The following is a 16,520-nucleotide window of genomic DNA, read 5'->3' as shown; positions in this document are numbered from 1 at the left end:
GCCAGAGAATCTGCCCTCCTGACAAGGCACAGGTGATGCTGACCCTCCTGGCTCGGGAACCACACCTGGAGGACCACTGCCCAGAGGACTCGTCAGCCCCCACCCTAGGGCCTGCTGCAGCTCTGCCGGTGGAAGGAGAGGGGCACTAACATGGCACCTCTAGCAGCGAAGCAGGGTCTTTCTCAGTATTTCGGGGGAAAGCTCTGATATTTAATTAATCGAAAGAACAGGGGAAGTATCTGTTCTCTCTTGCCTATTTTGCCCAGTGAAGTAACCAGGTAATCCCTAGAGCTCTGGTTCTGACAAGTGGGCATATGGGTGGATAATTTCCTGCCACGTGTTACCCACCAGGGGCTCCCAGTGAGATTACTGAGGCAGTGTGTGTGTGCATGAGGGGGTGGCCAGAAGAGAGGTCAGCGCCTTGGCTTGGAATCAGGGCCCCCCCGATTTTGAGTCACAGCTGCCCATGTGAGCTGGGGGAAAGCCTCTCTTCCCCGGGCCCTGGTCATCATCTGTGATGGATTTCACATGCATTATCTATGGTCATTTTAGTTTTTCACCCAGATTTTATTAATGCAATTCCATAATGACTGTGACATATCATAAAGATGAAACAAAGTGTATTTTGTTTATTTAAAAAATTTTTTTATTGAAGTGTAGTTTATTTACAGTGTTGTGTTAATTTCTGCTGTACAGCAAAGGGACTTAGTTATATACGTATATACATTCTTTTTTATGTTCTTTTCCATTATTGTTTATCCCAGGATATCGAACATAGTTCCCTGTGCTATACAGTAGGACCTTGTTGTTTGTCTATTCTGTATGTAATAGTTTGCGTCTGCTAACCTCAAACTCCCACTCCATCCCTCCCCCCCGCTTTGGTAAACACCAGTCTGTTCTCTAGGTCTGTGAGTCTGTTTCTGTTTCATAGATAGGTTCATTTGTGCCGTAGTTTAGATTCCGCATGGATGTCGCATGGTATTTGTCTTTCTCTTTCTGACTTACTTCACTTAGTACGATAATCTCTAGTTGCATCCACATTGCTGCAAATGGCGTTATTTTGTTATTTTTTATGGCTGAGTAGTATTCCACTGTATATATGTATATGGTCATCTTCTTAAGCTGAGTGACTTCCTTTTTACAGGTGAGGAACAGAGGTTCCAGACAGTTTACTCCAAATAACAGAACTTGATGCTGCTTTCACATTTCCCTGTGTACAGAGCATTTTCCAAAGCATTGTCTCAAGGCATCTTACAGGCCACCTTGTGCCAGAGGCACTATTACTCCTTGCGTCACCCTGTTCATGGACAACGAAGCTGAGAGCCAGGAGGGGAGGTCACTTGTTCTGCTCAGCTACCGGGCAGCAGAGGCTTCATGCGAATCCAGACCCTGCTCGCCAGTCTGGTCCCCTCCTCCCCTCCCCTCCCGTCTCCTCCCCCTCTCTCTCACCTTTCTCTTTCTCTTTCTTCCCTCCCTCCCTCCCTCCTTTCTTTCCTCCCTTCCTTCCTTTTCTTCCTTCCTCTCTCCCTCCCTCCCTCCCTCCCTCCTTTCTTTCCTCCCTTCCTTCCTTTTTCTCTTTCCTCCCTCCCTTCCTCCCTCCCTCTCTCCCTCCCTCCCTCCCTCCTTTCTTTCCTCCCTTCCTTCCTTTTTTCCTTCCTCCCTCCCTCCCTCCCTCCCTCCCTCCCTCCGCTTTCCTGCTTTTTGTACTTTACTGTGGCTCCTGAGCTACATATGTTCCCTTTAAAGATCTCCCTGTGCCCGACCTTTCCAGTTCCAGGGCCACCTCCAGTCTGTTCCCCACTCCTTTCTTTGACCCACCTTATGGGCTTGCGAAAGAGTTCTTAGTTCTCAACAGAATATAAACAACTGGCATTTTAATAATATTTTATAGTCTACCAATTATATCCACACTCATTTTCTCATCTGGAAGCATGAACCTCTATCTTAGGAATGATGAAACTGAGGTTCAGAGTGGTAGCATGACTTTCCTGATGGGATATCAGCGGACAGCTTAGGGCTGTAACTCTGTCTTCAGAACATCTGCAGGCAGCTGAGTCCAGGTGGAGGACTTTGGAGAGCGTGTCACGGGGGCATGGTGGTCTGTGACGTTAAGATTAGGTGGCCCTGAAACATGAAATATGCGGGTCATGTTGACTTATCCTCGGGGACACAGTTTTCAAGGGCAGGAACCCATTTAATGAAATGCCTGGATCTCATCATGACTTGAAAGTGGAAATTTCTCAGAATGTGTCTGTTTGCAGTGCCAGCTTGGTTATCCTAACCATGATTCGAAGATTAAAAAAAAAAAAAAGATGTTACCTTCTCAGACAAAGAAAATATTCATGTCTAAAGAGGCTGTTTCTTTGCCTACCAGTGCTCTAAAGCCAGCTTGCCCAGCTGTCCCCGTCCTTGGGAAGCACACATCCTGCAGGACGTTTATGATGCCTCCTCACAGATGTAAACTGAGACTCATGGTGTGCCGCTAACTTGACCCGGGCCGTTGGTACTGAGGTACAGCGGGATTTGAAGCTGCAGCTGACTGGCTCTTGAGACTGTTGTTTTCCTATAACAGCTTGCTGTTCCCTTTGTCCCTGCGGGTTTCGTACCCGCAGGGCTCACTTCCACAGGGCTCTGGGGAAGGAGTTAAAGCGCAGGGAACACTTGTGGGGCCTGGGGCCACGTGGGCGCGGCTCACGTGGAGGTGACGGAGCCCTGGTTCCCGTCTCGTGGAGCTCTTGTCTTGTGATGAGATGGACTCACACAGATACTTGTTGGGCATCTACTGGAAAGTGCCAACAGAGCTGGGCGTTTGACAACTGTGGGCACGGGGGAGGTTCCAGAACTCTCTGGAGTTCCCTCCGGCGTTGTCTCTGGTCTTCTCCCTGGCTTCCTCTATTAGATGGTCCTGGAAACGCCGTGCTGTGCTGCTCTCCCCGCTGTATTCCTGAGGCAGGAGCCCACCTAGACCTCCCTTCCCTGCCTGCAGCTGCGGGACCTCCCACCTGCAGCAGCCAGAAGACGGGCTGGCCCTTCAAGGACTGGGTAACCCACCCCTGGGGCAAGCTTCGCACCGCGTCACCCCAAGAGGGCTGACCCTAGAGGGGTGCGCTGTGGGGAGCGTCTCCTTTTGGAAAGTGTTGGATTTATCCCTAATGTTGTAAGGAAGCAGGGTTCGGTAGGCTGCCCCCTGCCTTTGGAAGCACACAGCCTTTTGCTAAGATCCGAGCAGGATGGGGCCGGAGATAAAACATGGCCTTGGAGACGGGGCATCTGGGGAGCTGAGCCCACCCTGTCCCTGACCCCCGGCATCCTGGCTTGAGGCAGAGCTCCTGCCTCCTGCGAGGCCTTTGGGGACGCTCTGATGCTTTCCCAGGGAAGGACGGCTGGTTGAGGCTGAGTGGGGCTGACCTCGATCTCTGCGGAGGGAGGGCAAGGCTGCGTGCCCAGGCCTCAGCCGCCCCAAGCTGCCTCACCAGGCCATGGAACTTCTGGGTAGCCGCCAGAAAGTCAGGGTTCCTCTGTGCTCATGGGCTGCACGTGAAGACAGCATGGAACACGTAACCCACAGGGTGACCGAGCATCCAAGCAGGGCCGTGCGTGTAAGTGCCAAGTGCTGTGCAGACGACGAGGCCGACTCTGGGGCCCCAAGTCTGATCTCCCGCTACACACGCTGTAACTTCGCAGAGTACTGAGTCCCTGCGTTTCCATGTCGTAAACTCTGAAACGTAGGTAGCAGTTGCATCTCCCTGTGGAATTGTTGTGAGGACGGGTCGAGTGCACTGATGAGGGTAAACAGCTCAGAACCTGGCAGGTCGTGAATGTGTAGCGAAGACTGGCCGCCAGCAGCACGTCTGTAATATCCCCTTAACGTTTTCTTTAGTGTACCGTTAATTTTCCTGCTGGTTCTGCCATTAGCGCTAACGATAGCGATGCTAGTTGGTGTCTGGTTGTCACTCTGTATTGCAGAAATCACTTGTATCTGAAAGGTTGCCTCTTTCAACCTCGCTTGAGTTTCAAAATAGTCAGATAGAGGGGCAGGCAGGCAGGGAATTCACCCCTGTTGTGTGGGTGTGGAAATAGAGGCTGAGAAGTCTCCGGCCACAGCTGCCCTGCCCTTACAGGGACAGTTGGACCCCAGAAAGCACCCCATCGACTGCCACTTGTCCTGAGGAAGTGGCCACCGCAGAACACCCTGGGCCCTTGATGTTGAACAATCCTTCCTCGTGTGAAAATACCCAGACTGTTCGCCTGCCTTTGTGTCCAGCCAGGGAGAGTCAGACGTTCCCTAAGACCAACGAGAAAGTCTCTCCGCTTCGGAAATCCCACCTAAGTACGAGGCTTGCCAATCAGAGACTGCCTTCGTCTTTCTTCTTCTTACTCAATAACTAACTCCCTTTTAACACTTTTGAACCCCTGCTGATGGCAGCCTGGTCCCCTGGACGCACGTGGGTGAAGGACTCGGTTTTGCCCCTGAGGAGGTGCAGGGTCCCCGCACGTGCCCCAGGGGCAGGTCAGGCGGGCAAGGACACTGTGCAGAACCGCCATCCACAGAGCAAGTTTAAGGCTTCAAGACAACCTGCCGTGAAGGACCCTGTTTAACTGTGTTTAACTGTAGTTCACAAGCTTATTTGACCCAAGGACTTGGCAGTCTTCCCCCCACCCTGTCACACATTAACTACAAATCAAACAGGTATCGTGCAGACCAGCTTTGGAAATGTTACATGAACCCCCGCAGAGACACTTCATACTTATGCAAGCTCCACAGTGTCTGTAGTTGTTTCCTTTTTTATAGAAAGTGAGACCGAGATTCTGAGATCAAGTAATTTGTCCAAACTGGCCCACCCTTCTCTAAGGGATGGTTGCAGGAGCACGAGGGTTGCATTCAGCCTGCCGAGTCCCTGAAGTCCCGCCCCCCAGGCTACCTTGCCTGCGACGTCCCCTCTGGAAGGTTCCACTCACGTTAACTGATCTCCTTAGTCTCCAGGACTAGACCCTCCTGGCCCCGAGCTTAAGAACCAGACACCACTTCCCAGCAGATCAGTGTTTCGTGGGAGCACAGGCGCCCTGTGGGCACCGTTAAATTGCTGCGTGACAGCAGGAGAGGGTACCTCATGTGGCCGCGATGACAGCGTGCCGGGGGTAGAGGTGTCCCCCCAGCAGGGGTGTGCTTTACTGCCCCAGCACCCCCTCATCCTCCCAGCGACCCTGCTGGTGTCACCCTCCACACTTGGACGAGGGGCGAGCGCCACACAACCTTTCAGAGTGGCTGCCTTCGGGGTCACGCAGCTAGAAAGGTGCAGAGCTGGGCCAGAGATGTCTCTCTGTCTGTTTTTCTCTCCAATATCACAACAACTTAGAATGTTGAGACCATGGAAGGCACTTTGTAGAAGTTTTAAAAGTGTGTGTGTGTGTGTGTGTGTGTGTGTGTGTGTGTGTACAGACATACACGGTTGCATCTTAATTTATAGATAAAAACTAGAAATGTATAATGTGTGTTGTGTCTTTCAGAAAATAAGACCTGTCTCGAGGGCTTATTACGAGTACTAAATAACACAGTATATGAAGACATCCTACAGGGTCCAGCCCTTAGTGTTTTCTAAATATACTTATAGATTCATCAGTTCAGTCATTCATTGAATGTCCAGCATCGTCATTTCACAGATGGAAAAGCCCAGAAAGAGGCACTGACTTGCTCCGTGTCCCACGGAAAATTGATGGGGAGGGGGCAGCTGGGGTGAAGGTCTTGGCGGAATCCTTTGATTTGAATCAGGTGGTGTGGGAGCTGGACAGGAGCAGAGGGCTCCTGGATTTCCCTGTTTTTGAGTTGTCCCCCGTCCATCTCCAGGAGGCATGGTTGGGGGGGTCGAGCAGGTCCCCACAGCTGCTCCATGAGCGTGCCCGTCCCATGCTTCTGCACAGTTCATCAGAATGGAGTCCGCCCCAGCTTAGGAAACATTTTCAATACCTGGTCTAGCCCAGTGGTTCTCAACTGGTGTGAGTTTTACCTCCCAGGGGACGTTCGGCGATACCTGGAGGCATTTTGGGTTGTCACACCTGGGGAGTGCTACTGGCATCTCAGGATGCTGCAGGACATCCTGCAACACCCAGGACAGCCTCCCCACCCCCGAACAAAGAATTATCAGCCCAGTGCTGATGGGGCCCAGGTCAAGAACCCTGCTCCGGCCTGGTGCTGTGCTGACATGTGTGACTCCGGTCTTGGAGGGGGGTCAGCCACACGGCGAGTTAGGGGAGGGCGGGGCAGGGGCGTCTCACTCCCACTGTCAGGTGCATATGTACCCCCTGGGGGATCTTGTTAAAACATGGGCCCTGATACAATAGGCCTCCAGTGAAGCCTGAGCATCTGCATTTCTCACCCTCTCCCAGGAGGCGCCCAGGCTGCAGGTCTGTGAATTGCCCTCTGAGTTGTGGTGTCCTGGCCACAGGTCCTGTCTGGCACTTTCTCCGCTGCACCAGCATCCTGAGAGCCTGTCTCCAGTGCTGTCCTCACCCTGTCCTAATTGCTGTTCTCTTTCTCTCGTCCTAGGGTTCCCTGGGCCTGCCGGGTCCCCCTGGGAGAGACGGCAGCAAAGGCATGCAGGTACGTCTGTTCCCACAGGGCAGCACCGGGCTTGGGACCTCCTGATCAGAGTCCCCTGTCCCCGAGTGGGGTGGCCTTTGCCAGGGCCAGGCCTGAGCTGGGGCTTCTTTGTACCAGGATCTTCCCAGGTCCCTGGAGGCCAGCCTGATAGTTATAATATCACCAGCAGCAGCTGTTGCCACCAGGCATCTGCCACCTATGTGTCCCTGGAAGCTGTTTTCTCACTTAGCTGACAGGCAGTCCTGCATGGGAGGTCTTGTCCGATGCCTAGACCTGGAACCAAGTCGAGGTCCAAGCTGAGGGGCTCGGTTCCCAAGTCCCCAGTTCACAGCTCAAGGAGTTGGTGAGACCCCAGCAGCAGCCTGCATGGCCAGCCGGCCTCCCTCTGGGGGGCACCCCGACTCCACCTCTGCACCCGCAGCCTCTGAGTTGGAACACACTCTAGGACCCCAGGCAAAATGTGACCTCAACTCAGGCGGGTCAGTCCGATCCAGGACAAACGGGCCCTCTTCTCCAGCAAGAACCCAAATGGAAACCGGCTCGGGTTCTTGGCGGCCCCTGATGGGCACGCGAGCCACTATGCTTGCTCCACTGTTCTGTCTCAGCTGAGTTTTGTTGGACCAGCAGCAGGAGTGGATGGGGACTGAGGTGATGAACACCCGCAGTGAAGATCAGCTCCTTTGCTTGTAGAAAGAGTCTCTGGGGGAGCTGGGTCTCAGCTCACCGGTGGTTACATCGTTTCCGTGCCGAGTTCTAGTTCCTGGAAGAGATGCCTCGGGTGCCTGTGTCCGCCGGGTTGTGACCACATGCTATTCTGTGTGTACAGGGGGAGCCGGGAGAGCCAGGAGAGCCGGGGCTGCCTGGGGAGGTGGGCGTGCGGGTAAGTGTTGCTTTGAGTTATTCCTCTCACGTTCCTGGTGTACAGATCTTGATGCAAAACGAACTTTTTTGGGTAACATTTCCTTAGGTGTAGAGCTGATGCCCAAATGGGTTCCCTACCTACGCTGCTTATGCACCACACCCGGGCTCATGTGTGTATGTCCACACATCCATGATGTTTCTAAAGGCTTACAGAAAATGAATCGTACCGTACTCTGCCGTTTATCTTTTTAACAAGAGACCTATCTTTCCACACCAGTACGGATCGACACCACCTGTTCTCTTAATCAGTGCGTGTTATTCCATCCTATGGATGTGTCGTAATTTACATAACTTTTCCTCTGTTTGTGGCCCTTAAGGTTATTTCTGATTTCATCTGTTTTTCACTAAAATCAGTAAATGCACACACACGTGTGCATGTGCACACGTTTCTCTTATGTGTACTGTATTTTTATTTCAGTAGGCTAGATGACAAAAATTGGGATACCTTTGGCTGAGGAAAAGAACATTTTAATTTTAATAGATTTTAACAGATATTGCCCATTTAGTAGCCTAGAAATCATAGCAACCCATGGTCTAGGCAGCAGAGGGGTCTCCAGGCCCTGCAGACTCCCGTTGGGCTTTGTCAGGACACGTCTGGGTTGTGCTGGCCCCACGGCGAAGTATGAGCGATGCGCTGAGGGAATCAGTCATGTGACCAGGAGCTGTGCACATGTCCTGGCCAGATCCTGGCATGGCCGTGGGCCGCGGGGCACGTGGAAACGAGACAGCCGCACTGGACTTCTGATGGCTCAGCACACTGTTTCCTGTTCCTCGAAGTCAAGCAGAGTTGCGTGTGAATCCTGACTCCACCAGGCAGGGGATGGCAGGAGCTCTGCGTGGGGCAGGGAGCAGCGGAGATAGAGGGGTCTCTCGGGGAGACCTTGTGCGGGCGGCACGGTGGCACGTGGTGGGTGAGAAGCAGCCCTCTCGGCCCTGAACGTGGTCACCGACAGAGTGTGGCCTCTGCTCCTGCCTCTTCTTGCCATTGCCAAACCTTTCTTTGTGAACATGCTTCTGCAGGGACCCCAAGGACCTCCTGGACTTCCCGGACATCCCGGCCCCGTCGGAGCTCCTGTAAGTAGAGGCAGCTGTGTGGAAGGGGCTCTGTCGCCTCTGCCAGGGACTGGGACCCAGGCTCTGACAGGTCTCCATCCCACATCTGTACACGGAGGACATGGCAGTGAAGCATGGGTGATTCTTCTTAGACCAGAAATGCTTACATGTTATGGTACTTAAAGGATCTCTTAGCGATCACGTTTAAATGCATGTTCCCAGGGCCCCATTCCCAGCTAAAGCAACAGGTTTGTGTGGAGCCCAGGAATCTGCATTTTTACCCAGCAGCCCAGGTATTTCTGACACTTGACCTAAAGAAGCCATTTTTACCAATCTGTCTAGTCAGCTGCTCCAGAAAGGGGTGGAGTCTTTATTATAAATTTTCAGCCCCTAGAACAGTGCCAGACACAGGGGATGTTTGGAGACCAAGTGCCCCGTGAACAAAGCGATGGACAAGTAGATACGGTATATAGTGAGCAAAGCGTCTCCTTGAGCCTCTAACCTTGTTTTTAGTGCTTGTTAAGAAAGATTTGAGATGCTCTCCAAAGGAAAGAAGCAGCGTTCATGGTCGTTTTCAAACAAGGCAACCTGCATTGCCTCAGGGGCATTCAAAACCTCTGACCTCTGTGTATCCGGCCAGAATATTTGGCTGGAATTAGAATGGCCTGTATATCCAGCTGCCCCCAGAGGCCTGAGTGGTCCGCAGACCCTCTGCCTTCCGGGAAGGCGTCCTGTGCTCTGGCCCTGTGCCTCTTCCCCAGGCACCAAAGATGTAAGTATTACTCCTGGGATCCACAAGCAGGCCTGGCAGTCTGCCCCCTTTAACATCCTTTCCTTAGAGCATCCAGGAAGGGAGAGGAGAGAGAGGGGACACAGGGCATTCACCTAGTAACACAGGATGTACTCAGGCCTCTCCAGCAGGGCCATGCCCCAAGCTGCATTCCTGCCCGGGAGCAGCCGTGCTTCCACCAGCGGGGGTGCTGTGACCCGGCATCTCACCGCACACCCTACACATCTCAGAGGAGCAGACACACGTGCATTCTGATCTCTGCACTGTCACGTGGGGCAGTAGCCTTCAGGTAGAACTTCTACAAGATTCTCGTGCAAACCAAGGGATTGATGTAGCCACTCCTTGGCTGACTTATTCAACAGTGTTTATGGACATCAAGGGGCAGCTGCTTTTCCAGACCGTGGGGTGCGGCACTGAAGGAAAGGAGGCGCTGCCCTCATGGGGCTGGCATTCTGCTTGGGGGAGGCCACAGATGTGTCCTGTGGGGCTGAGTGCTCGAGGAAAGTGAAGCCTGGTGAAGAGGATGGACGGTAGGCGGGCGGGGCAGGGACTGTAATTTGAATCGTGTGGTCAGAGAAGCCAACACCTTGGCTGGCGTTTCCATCGCTTCTGCTCACAGAGGGGAGGGAATCCTTAGTGCAGGTTCTAGGTGTTGCTCCTGAGGAAGGTGGGGTGGATGGAGGGTGGGGCAGCGGCCCTGTCCCTGGGGGAGGTGGAGGAATGTGGCTTAAAGGGGCCCAGAGTCTCAGGTTCAGTGTTGGGCTGCTCCGCCTTTCCATGATCAGACGGAATCACAGGCTCTGGGTGGCAGTGGGGACTGACTCCAAGGCCACCTTCCTGCGATTGACCAGATGAGCTCAGGGACCAGGGTCGGTTCAAGTCTTAACAGGGAGGACCTCGATGATCCAGGCGGGGGGACCAGCCCCGGGAGCTCACGTCTCACGCAGCGGGGGACCCAGATCGCTGCCCAGGCCTGAGGGGGGAGTGCAGGCCGCTGTGCGGAGTGAGGCGGCACGGGAGACAGACCTTCACTGCCACCCCAGGCAGGCAGGCTGCCCACGGGCCTCAGACTCAGCCCAGAGAAGCTGGACGGGGCTGTCCTGTTACTCATCTTCCCCTCTTCCCCAGGGTCTCCATGGAGAACGAGGTGAAAAGGGAGCCCAAGGAGAAAAGGTATTTCCAATCTGCTTCAGTCAATCAGTGCAGCTTTCCATAGACAGTGTGTGTGTGCACGTGTGCATGCGTGCGTGCGTGCGTGCGTGCGCCCACTGGCAGGTGAAGCCCGGTGCAGAGGAGGCATTAGTTTCCCAGCCTTCTGAACGTAAGGTCTGGGCCCAGAATGCTGTGGGCTCGGTACCTGCAGGGGCTGCAGTCCCCTTGCAGAGACAGGATTTCGGGTTTCCTGGCCAGAGAGGTTTTGAAAGAGCCTTTGGATCCGGACTCAGTTCCGGTTGCTGCCATGGACTCACATCTCCCTCGGCAAGTTGCACAAGTTCTCCACACCTCGATTACCTGACTCTCCCGTGGAGGGAGGGAGCATGGTGACAGCTGTGGCCGTGGGGACCCACGTGCATCACGTGGTGTGACCCGACCTCAGCTGAGACTCGTGAACGCACGTTGCCCCCGAGGTGACGTGGTCGGGGCGGCTGAGGCTGGCCGTGCCTTCGTGGTGAGGCCACCGGGTCAGGGCGGGCTGAGGCGGGCCGTGCCTTCGCGGTGAGGCCACCGGGTCACAAGTAATCCTCAGACCAGATCCTTCTGTGGGTGCTAAGGCCGTAGAAGGCTCAGGGTTCTGCTGGGTGGGGGTGAGGACTGCATATCCCCCCTGACCTCGCCAGACAGCAGCTGGCGTCGAATTCTCAGGAATCCCAGGCCCATCTGTTCATGGGGCTCCTTCAGATCAAGAGCTAGAAACTGGCCACGTTCCAGACCCTTTTTCAGCAGCTACCCTGTTCCATCTTCCTAGAGTACTTGTTACTCTAGTTTTATAGGGAATGTCTAAATTATTAAGAAACTTAATTTTATTTCAGTATATTTGGAAAGTAGGGAAGAAACAGCCTCTAATTCCACCATCCTGCTACAACTGCGGTGGCCAAGTCCCTGTAGGACTTGTTCTTGTGTGTCCCGTGTCTTCCTATATAGTCACACGTGACATGTTCTGTTTTGCATCCGTCTTGTCTCGTGTTCCTGCGTGGAGCCTCTCCCCAGCATGTGCTGCTGTAGACGTTTACGATTTATCTTAAATGGCTGCACAGCGTCCCGTGTGTGACTAGACTGTGATTTATGTGCCCGTTCCCCTATCATTGATCACTTAGGGTTTTTTCCAGTTTTTCATGATGAAAAACACTGCTTTGGTGACCATTTTTGCACCGATAGCTTTATTTTTCCAATTTAGGATGGTTTCCTTAGGCTGCTCCCCCAGAAGGGGGGCTCCAGGCAAAGGAAATGAATGTGTTGTGTGGCTCTGGAAACACGTGGCCCCGAGGCTTCCCAGAAGGCTCCTCAGAAGGAAGGAGGGGGCAGAGGCTAGCATAACGCCCACCTCAGCTCCAAAGCATGGTTTCTGTTGGTGTGGTTATTCAATTTTAATCACTGTAGCTTAAAAAGTGAAATACCTTACCCCGTGGTCATTATGAGTTGCGTCTCTTGGTTCTTTTGAGAGATTTCATGTGGCTCCGTGCATTTGGTTACAGGTAGAGCGCCTCTCTGTGGCCCTCTGCTCCTTCCCTTTATAAGGTAGAGTCTTGAAAGTGACACTTGGGATAACTGAGGATCCAGGCACAGGGCTTGATGGGCAGCTCTGGTGCACGAAGGAACAAGGTTCTCATTTGAAAGCCCCCGTGGGAACAGGCAGGGTTTGGGGAACGGACCCGGCAGTAGGGCTGAGCTCCAGACCAGCAAAAGGGACCCTGAGACTCCGTGGCCAAAGTGCGTGTGTGGCCGGCTCACCAGTGATTCCAGCCAAAGGCCCAGGTGCACGGACACCCCCCTGGCTGTCACCTGTGGGCACAATCAGAGACCCAGGCCTGTGCCCTGGCCTCCAGGCCTTCAGTGTCCCGCCAGCCGCTACTGAATGCCCGGTGCCTCACGTCCTGCGCTGACGGTGGCAGTGCCAGTGAAGACTGAGGACAGGTCCTGCTTTCGAGGCCCCAGGAGTTCAGTGGGCCACACGGATTCACAGGGTCAACTCACTTCGTGGTCCTGTGAGGTGCGCAGTGCCCCGTGTACAGCCTGGAGCGTGGATAGCCCTCCGTAGGCCTTGGCCAGACCAGTCAGTGAATAACAGGTGAGTCCTGTGTCCTCAGACCAGACCCCCCCCTATAAGAAGGATAACTGGTGAATCGAAGGTGTGGGAACTGAAGCAAAGGACAGTAGCGTGGACACGGCTGGGTCGTGTAAGGACAGGAGGTGGATGCAGCCCCCCAGTAGCTCCGGGACCTTGGCCATCAGATCCACGTGTGCAGTACTGACACAGCACTGCAGGGCACAGACACCCAATGCTTGATCCCCTGGGCAGGGCTCCCCGCACAGAGGGGTCAAGGCTGTGGCTTTGCCGCTTGCCTGAGGCCCGGGGCTGGGCCAAGCCTGCAGTCACGGCATCTGAGGACCCACTGGCAGGAGCTCGTGAGGGTACCCCACCCGCAGAGGACTCTGCTTTGCTTCATGTGGGGACCACGTGCCACCAAACACCCTGGGGTCCGGGAGGCGTGGGCTCAAGCCGCGCAGCACTGATGTGGAGTGTGCACTGATGTGGAGTGTGCAAAAGGAAATGAGGAAGGGAAAGAAGCCTCCTTACGGGGCCTCAGCCCCCTGCACTGTAGAATCGCGGGCGGGATCTGGATTGAGCCAGAGGCCTGTTCCCAGCCCTTGTCCATCACCTGGTTCACACGCAGTGCCTGGGGTTTCCAGACGCACCTCCCACAAGTGTCTTCTACCTCATGAAGGAATATGGAAGGATCCTCCCCGTTGAAGCTATGTTTTAAGTGCGTTTTTTTTTTTTAATGTGCTGGAAAGGACCCAAACAAGTAAAAGCATAACTTCAGTCCTCAAGAAGCTGCGGTCTGACTGGGAGCATGTGAAAAGCTAAGCTGATGCATCCATTGGTTTATTCACCCATTCCACGTGCCCACCCCCCAGCACCCAGCTACAAATATTTTAAATATTTGCGTGACCTCCTTCAGCTCTCTGCTCAAGCGCCACTTCCTCAGAAGTCTCCTCGGTCCCCAGGCCTGTCCCGGAGCTTGCACGTCCGTGCCCCGGGAGCCCCTGTGGTTTTCACCCTCACGAGTCATGTGTGTCACATTTGTTTGCCTTTCACCCCCTACCCCACACACACGCCTGTAGCCCCCTGGCAACTTGAGCACGCCGCTCACACCCTGTTCACCTCATACACCTCTGGGGCCTCATGCCCTGGGGTAGTACCTGACACGGAGCACCTGGCCAGGCCTCATCTACCGATGCGCTGGGCACCAGGTGAGGAGTGATGCAGGAGCCATGGTTGGACTCGGATTGCAGAGGACCTTCAGTAGCAGGTGTGTGAACTTGGACTTCTTTAGAGATGCGTAGGGTGGATTTAGAAGATGCATCTTAGCACTTAGGCTTAGGTGAAGCCTCCGGAGTGGATGAAATGGTGAACAGGAAGCTGCATGGACCACGTCATGGAAGCCAGGAAATGTCACCGACAGAAAGCAGAGCACGAACACTGCGCCGCCCGAAAGATGGCCTCCTGAGCTACCTGGTCGCAGCAGTTTCAGCTGAGCTTCTGAGGAATTTGCGTTGCCCGGGGTTTTAGTCGAGACTGAAGTACAGAGCTGAGGACTCTTCGCGGGCCTAGGGGGAGCCAGCTCAGCCCCAGAGGAGCTGGGCCGGCCACTTGATGTACCAGAACCTCAGTTCTCATCTGCGGAATGGAAACATGCACAGCCTCCCTGAATCTTGCTGGAACCTTGGATGACCACAGAATCAGAGTGTCCAGCACATAACTGACACATCCACAAACATTCGTGTCCTCTCCCACCTGTGTTTCAGGGGAAAGCTCAGTCTGTACACTCAGTGCTTTGTTTTTCCCAAAGTTCTGTTTTGAAGTAACAGCCTTTTCCCATATAATGCTGGGCGGCTTGTCCATTAAGCTTTTGGAGTCTTAAGACTTTTTTTCCAGCCAAGAAACGCTGCATTCCTGTCAAAATTCTAAATTATCAGATCTGGAAAGGACCGCAGATAACCCTGGAGATCTCCCGTTATTGTCCAGAGGGGGAAACTGAGCCCAGAGGCGATGTGTTTCCTGATGCAGCCCGTTATAAGGCGAGCAGGTGCTGGAAACGTCTCACTCCCAATCTGGGCTTTCCCCGCAGGACACACGGGGCTGAACGGTCGACATTCCCCAGGGACTGTTTCTTCAGACCGGCCACAGCCCTGCCCCCTGCAGGCGCCACCTTGCAGGGAAGCTTGGGAAGTGGGGGCCCGCCTGCAGGGGAGCCCCAGGAGAGGAAGTCCAGCCGGTGACCCATCGGCCTCAGTCTCCCCAGGCTGCACCACACAGCAGCATCGTGGCATAGAGGAAGCCCCGCACAGTGTTTCTGGAGCCAGCCTGCCTGCGTTTTCAATCCTAGTTCTGGGATCTGCAAGCAGTGTGACCTTTGGAGAGTTTAGTTAACCTCTGAGTCTCAGGTTTCCTCAGTGCTGAGAGTAACTATCTATTATGTAAGGCTACCATGAGGATTAAATGAGTTAGTATCTGTAAAATGCTTAGAGCAGTGCCGGGCAACATATGCCATATTTATGGAGGGTGGGGAGTCAGAGAGAGAGAGATGGAGAGAGAGAGAGTATAGAAACAGCCCGACAGAGAAAGATGGGGGCGTGCATAACCTGAGCCCTGCGAGCTCAGCTTTGGGTCTGAGCTCCGGCTCCCTTGCCGACTTTTCTCCGTGACCCTGGGGAGAGCTGGTTCCTTCTCTGCACCTCTGTTTCCCCATCTGTCAAACAAGAAGCCTGGGCTGCATGATCTCTTAGGCTCCTTTCCAGTTCTTATATCTGATGAGTACTTAAAACAGCTTATTTTCTTGTGAACCTCTCAGATTTCTTAAATCAGCAAGAAGGAAGTTTCCATTTCCCCTTGAGACAGGCGCATCCCACTGCCTGGCTTGGCCAGACGTGGAGCTGGGCCAGAGAGAGCCAGTGGCCACGCATCGCTAGGCCACCTCCGTCAGCCGCGTGGCAGGGCCTCCTCTGGGAGGTGGGGGCCGGGAGTTAGCCCTTGCTTCAGGCATCTTCCAGAAGGTGCCTTGCAGGTGCAGCGAGGCGTGGAGGCTCTGTAGGCACAAGCACCTCCTAGTGATTGAGGGGCAGTGAGGCCCGAATGGGTTGTCCAGGGGCTTTTGGGCTTGGGGCAGTTGGCAAATGGTACAGTGTATCTAGTTAGTCACAAAGAGAGGAGTCCACTCCCTAGGGGCCAGAAGTTGGACACGGCGGCCCCGGCTCTTCTATCTGGAAACCGTGCTTCCTACACAACTTCGGGTGGGTGAGTGTGGCAGTCGAGCTCCTGAGGCCCCAGGGAGGACGTTCCAGGGATCCTGCCCGCCCTGGTTTGGGACTAGGGAAGCCCAGGCCTTGGGGGCTGGAGTGAAATGGTCAGAGCACCAGCTTTGGAATCAACAGGACCAGTCTTACCCTGGCCCTGCCTCTGTCAGCTCTGGGACCTCACACCAGCTTCTAGTCTCTCTGACCTGTGTCCTTATCTAACCTTTAGAGGTAACACCATCTGTCCCAGGAAGTGACCCTGAGGATCCGATGAAATTAGTTGTGAGAGCAGCTACGGGCCTTGACACCTGGTAGGCACCCCCAGAACATTTAACAAAAGGGAGTGGGAGTTTTGAAGGGACTGTGGCCATGGTGCATCCCGCCCACACCAGCCCCCAACTCTGTCTTACGATGAGTCGTCAGTAAGACCATGGCCTTCAATCCACGTAGCTCTGGAAGGGCTGGCAGTGTTGCCCACCAGGTGTTACTGGGATGAGTATTTGTTGACTTTCTCCTGTGTGCTGGGTGCAAGTGCCCAGTGGAAGAAGCACACCACACACACCCTCCCGCATTAAATGTGCAGAGGGACACGGAGATTTCAGGGTCCTCAAGACTAGGCAGCCTAGATGGCAGGGGCTGTGG

At 54.2% G+C, this 16,520-nt stretch overlaps 1 protein-coding gene across 1 annotated transcript in view; it reads left to right on the top strand.

Moving 5' to 3' along the window:
* Window positions 1–16,520, top strand: part of COL22A1 (collagen type XXII alpha 1 chain) — a 260,806-nt gene that overhangs the window by 104,259 nt on the left and 140,027 nt on the right. The window contains exons 13-16 of the mRNA XM_027132542.1: window positions 6,545–6,598; window positions 7,425–7,478; window positions 8,540–8,593; window positions 10,491–10,535. Coding sequence (XP_026988343.1) covers window positions 6,545–6,598; window positions 7,425–7,478; window positions 8,540–8,593; window positions 10,491–10,535 — 207 coding nt within the window. The remainder of the gene's footprint in view (window positions 1–6,544; window positions 6,599–7,424; window positions 7,479–8,539; window positions 8,594–10,490; window positions 10,536–16,520) is intronic.

Source organism: Aethalodelphis obliquidens, unplaced genomic scaffold (assembly GCF_003676395.1).
Source record: "Aethalodelphis obliquidens isolate GAN/ISIS:26980383/991018 unplaced genomic scaffold, ASM367639v1 scaffold41, whole genome shotgun sequence".
Lineage (NCBI taxonomy): Eukaryota > Metazoa > Chordata > Mammalia > Artiodactyla > Delphinidae > Aethalodelphis > Aethalodelphis obliquidens.
Note: the sequence above shows the minus strand (reverse complement) of the source record. Positions and strands in the feature narration are given on the sequence as shown.